Consider the following 4369-nt stretch of genomic DNA (forward strand, 5'->3'; position numbering starts at 1 on the left):
ATACCAGCCAAACCACTGAGAATCATGGTCCAACCAAGCTGACGCATATTTTAGGGGAAAGGATGGGGGATACAACCCATGACAGAAACAATATTATTTTATAATTTTAATTCAGAGAATTAGCAATCTTTTCAAATAAATTGATGAAAACTCCTCTGAGACTATATAGAAATATTTTCAATAAAAATAGATTACATGTGTTTACTATTACTTTTTTATATATAGTATTTTACTAAAATATTCTTAAATATCTGATTTACATTTGTATATAAAGATATATTTAACTATAAAAGTATAAGCAGGATTTATTTCAAAAAGTCTGTAGGCCATTTTATGTCAGTTTACTCTTCTTTGGCTCATCCACGGTTTTAACTGTTTTCACCCTCTGGAAGGCTCCTCCTCGAATAGGAAGTTTTTTAAGAGCAATATCCGTGTCAGCCAGAGGCCCTCCTATTACTCGGGCAGGTGTGCTTTCGACTGTTACTACCCGACCAGAGGCAACCTAAAACAGCAAAAGGTAAATATTGAAAAGTCCATTTCAGTTTATAAAAAGCAAACTCATTCCATCCTTTACCGTATGCAGCCTGACATGATGCAGGGATGAGGCGATTTGGAGCCAGCAAAAGACGGTGTAATTCTACATCTACTGCTCATCAGCTTTGCAGCTTGGGGCAAATATGTCCAGAAGAGGGCACTAGGAGTACTGGACTATGGCAGGGATATATTTTTGCCAGGCACAAAAGGCACACATATTGCTATTAAGCTTGTGTAAATATATATTCTGATTAATGCTTATCAGACTTTCTTGGGCCTCCTGGGGAGCTAGGTCTAGGCTGAGGGTGGATGTACATTAAAGAGTAAATGCTTCAGCGATGTGAATTTGAATGGTGAAAAGAAAAAAAATTAACATGAGATGAAAACTCTACAGAAAGAACATTGTTTGTGGACTAAATTGATTATCTATTGATAAGAGTTATGCAGAAAAAAAAATCTTACCGTTGCATTAAGGCCTTTAATATCTGTCCGATGAAATATTACATTTTGTGATCGCTCATTGGGTCTAGAGGATTCTATAGCCTTTTCCTGAAGCCTTTTTGCTTTCTGAAGATTTTAAATTAGGGAGAAAATAAGATTAATTTCTAGTAAAGCATTAACTATGGTACTAATAGTAACATATACAAAATACATTTAAATTATATCTGATTTATGGGACTGTTTACTAATTAGTTCCAGAATTTGCTCTTACTTATGTATGTGATTAGTATGCTATGTCATTTGTGCACTGAAGAATATACCACTCACCTGGAAATGTTACTCAGATTTTCAGTGGTGCCAGTTATATATGACCAAAGAGTAAGACAGGTATTAATTAGGTTTACTTTTTAGCACACTTTACAAAACTTTAAAATGACATCAAACCCACTGCCATCAAATTGATTACAACTCACAGAAACCCTATAGGCAGAGAAGAACTTCTCCTTAGGGTTCTGAGACTGTAAATCTTTATGGGAACAGACAATTGCATCTTTCTTGTGGCTTAGGAAGCTAGAAGTTCAAATTCAGGGGGCTGGCTTTAGGGGAAAGCATTTTCTCTCTGTTAGTTCTGAAGAAAGGTCTCTTTAGCTTCTGCTTTCTAGTTCCTTAAAGATCTCTGTCTGGGCATCTATCTTCCCCATCTCTCCTCATTGGCTGGCTTGGTTAATCTCTTTTATACCTCCAAAAACAGCCTACACTAATCCTGCTGCATTTGCATAACACAGACAATTCATTCCCAGATGGGATTATAACCACAGGTATAGATGCTAGGATTTACAACACATATTTTGTTCTAAACAATAAAAACCATAATTCACACATTGCTAGTTTGTCCTTGGTGATGTTGATATTGATCACTTAGTGATAGTGGTATCCACCAGATTTCTTCTCTACAAATGTTCCATTTTAAACCTTTGTGATTCATACTATGTGGGATAACACCTTGAGACTGTAATATCCTATTGCACAACAAGGTGTCACTAGAGGACTAGTGTTTTTGTAGTATTACTGGGTTCTGAGGATATTTTGTAGCTAAAGTTGGGAAGACCTCTTAATGAAAAGGTATATATAGAGAGAGAACCTGGAGTTGATTTTGTTAATTTTTGTTTTGTTATCTTAATATGGTTTCATTATTGTGGGGGGACTATCTTAACATTTAACAATTTCATATCTACAGGAAGAATTGTGACATTGGGTAAAAGTGTATCCAAAATATTAATGAAAATGGAAAAAGTAATGAGATTATGGAAACCTATGGTGCTTTCCACATATTTCATATGAACAGTTAAGATTACAGCCTTTTTAGATTAGTATTTAGTTTATAACTGAAGCAGCTCATTACATTTTTCAAATGTGACATTTATGCAAAAGAGATTTGAGATATATTAGCGTAGTGGTTACGAATTGGGCTGCGAACCTCAGGGTCAGCAGTTCAAAATCACCAGCTGTTCCGTGGGAGAAAGATGAGGCTTTCTGCTCCCGTAAAGATTTACAGCCTTGGAAACCCTGTACAGGGTCGCTATGAGTCGGAACTGACTCCACGGCACATAACAACAAAAAGGAGAAAAGCCCATGGGGTAAGGGTAATAAGCATAGGGTTTTTCAATGAATTGTTTTTGGTAAGTGCCTTTGAGTCAGTTCTGATTCATAGCGACCCTGTACCTAGGGTGTCTGAGGAGCAGCTGGTGGATTTGAACCACCGACCTTGTAGTTAGCAGTCCAGTGCTACACCAGAACTCCAAATCAATAAATGAGAAGCTTTGAAGTGCTGATTCTTTATTAACTATTAGGTATTTTTAAATACAGATCAGGAATACCACTTTTAAACTACAGTTCTCAATGTTAAACCAAATGAAACTCTGAGTAGCACTATTAGTAACTGTAAAAATGTGTAGTTTCAGCTATTTTGACGAGCACATAAGGATTTAATAATAGTGTTAGTAATCTGCAGAAAGATTGCTGAAAAAATATGAATGAAAAATAATTCCTGAAAATGTCTGTCTCCAAATAGGGTTATTTTTAGTGGGTATTGTAATACGTTAAAAAAAAAAAAAAATTTTTTTTTTACCTTTAAATTTTTAGCATTTGATGTTCTGGCCAAGAAATTTTCCCATGACTTATTAGCCAATTCTCTTTGCTTGTGTGTGGCTTGTATCTGAAATGAGAGAGATAAATTAAGAGTTTCAGTTTCTATGAGATGATACCAAAATCTTAAAAGTCCTTATTTTGAAGGAAGCTCCTAAATTTTTAAAATTATTATTATTGGTTTATTTTTAATTTTAGTTTGAGTGAAAGTTTATAGAGCAATTTGTTTTTCCATTTAACAATGAATATACATGTTGTTTAATGACAGTAGTGGTAAACCCCTCAATGTAACAGCATCCTTCCCACTTCCTCCCCCTGGGGTCCCATTTTTATTCATCTCCCTCCTCCCTCATCCTCCTGTTTTCTGAGCTTTGTTATTGCCTTGAGCTTCCTCCTGTTGATTGTGCTGAAGAGTAAATTTCTTGCTGGTATTATTATTCACTTTTTAGGCCTGTCTAGTGTTTGGCTGAAAGTTGCTTGCTGGGGGTGGGTTCAGTTCAGAAGACGCTCCTAAGGGCTACAATCTCAGGGGTTCCACCAATCTTTATCAGACCTGGCTGCTGGCTGTGTGCCCTGGAGTCGGTTACTGACTCATAGCGACCCTGTACAGGGTTTCCAAGGCTGTAAATCTTTACGGGAGCAGAAAGCGTCATCTTTCTCCCACAGAATAGCTGGTAGTTTCAAACTGCTGACCTTGTGGTTTGCAGCCCGATTTGTAACCACTATGCTACCAGAGCTCATTTTATCAGACCAGTCTAGTCTTTTTATGATTTTGAATTTTGCTGTATGTTTTTTTTCCCTCTCCCACTCTGTCCAGGACCTTCTACTGTGATCCTGATCACAGTGGTTGGTAGTGGTAGCCAGGCATCATCTAGTTCTTCTGGTCTCGAGGTAGTGGAGGCTGTGGTTCACATGGTCCACTCGTCTTTTGCACTAATCACTTCCATGAGTCTTTGGTTCTCCTCATTCTTCTTTGCTCCAGATGAAGGGAGACCAATAGTTGCATATTAGAAGCCCACTCACAAGCTTTTAAGGCACCAGTTACTCAACAAAGCAGGATGTAGAACATTGTCTCTGTGGACTATGGTTTACCAGTTGACCTATTACGTCCCCTGAGAATGTGGCCCTAAAGTCCTTGAGCCCAGTGAGTCAGTCTTTCATCGTGTTTGGTTATGACTAAGGAGACCTGGTGTGGCACTGCAGGATAAGCACTGGACTGCTAACTGAAAGGTTGTCAGTTCAAACCCAC

The 4369-nt window shown here is 37.5% G+C and overlaps 1 protein-coding gene across 2 annotated transcripts in view; it reads right to left on the reverse strand.

Annotated features, from left to right (window-relative positions):
- Window positions 1-238: 238 nt before the first annotated feature.
- Window positions 239-4369, reverse strand: part of LOC102831411 (chromosome unknown open reading frame, human C7orf63) — a 62395-nt gene continuing 58264 nt past the window's right edge. Inside the window, exons 20-22 of one of the 2 annotated variants that reach the window (XM_006834312.1) lie at window positions 3104-3190; window positions 997-1101; window positions 239-502 (exon numbers count right to left, since the gene is read on the reverse strand). In XM_006834312.1, coding sequence (XP_006834375.1) covers window positions 332-502; window positions 997-1101; window positions 3104-3190 — 363 coding nt within the window. In that variant the 3' untranslated portion in view covers window positions 239-331. The remainder of the gene's footprint in view (window positions 503-996; window positions 1102-3103; window positions 3191-4369) is intronic. The other variant, XM_006834313.1, reaches the window with a different exon arrangement.

The sequence above is a fragment of the Chrysochloris asiatica genome, unplaced genomic scaffold, assembly GCF_000296735.1.
Source record: "Chrysochloris asiatica unplaced genomic scaffold, ChrAsi1.0 scaffold00010, whole genome shotgun sequence".
Taxonomy (NCBI): Eukaryota; Metazoa; Chordata; class Mammalia; order Afrosoricida; family Chrysochloridae; genus Chrysochloris; species Chrysochloris asiatica.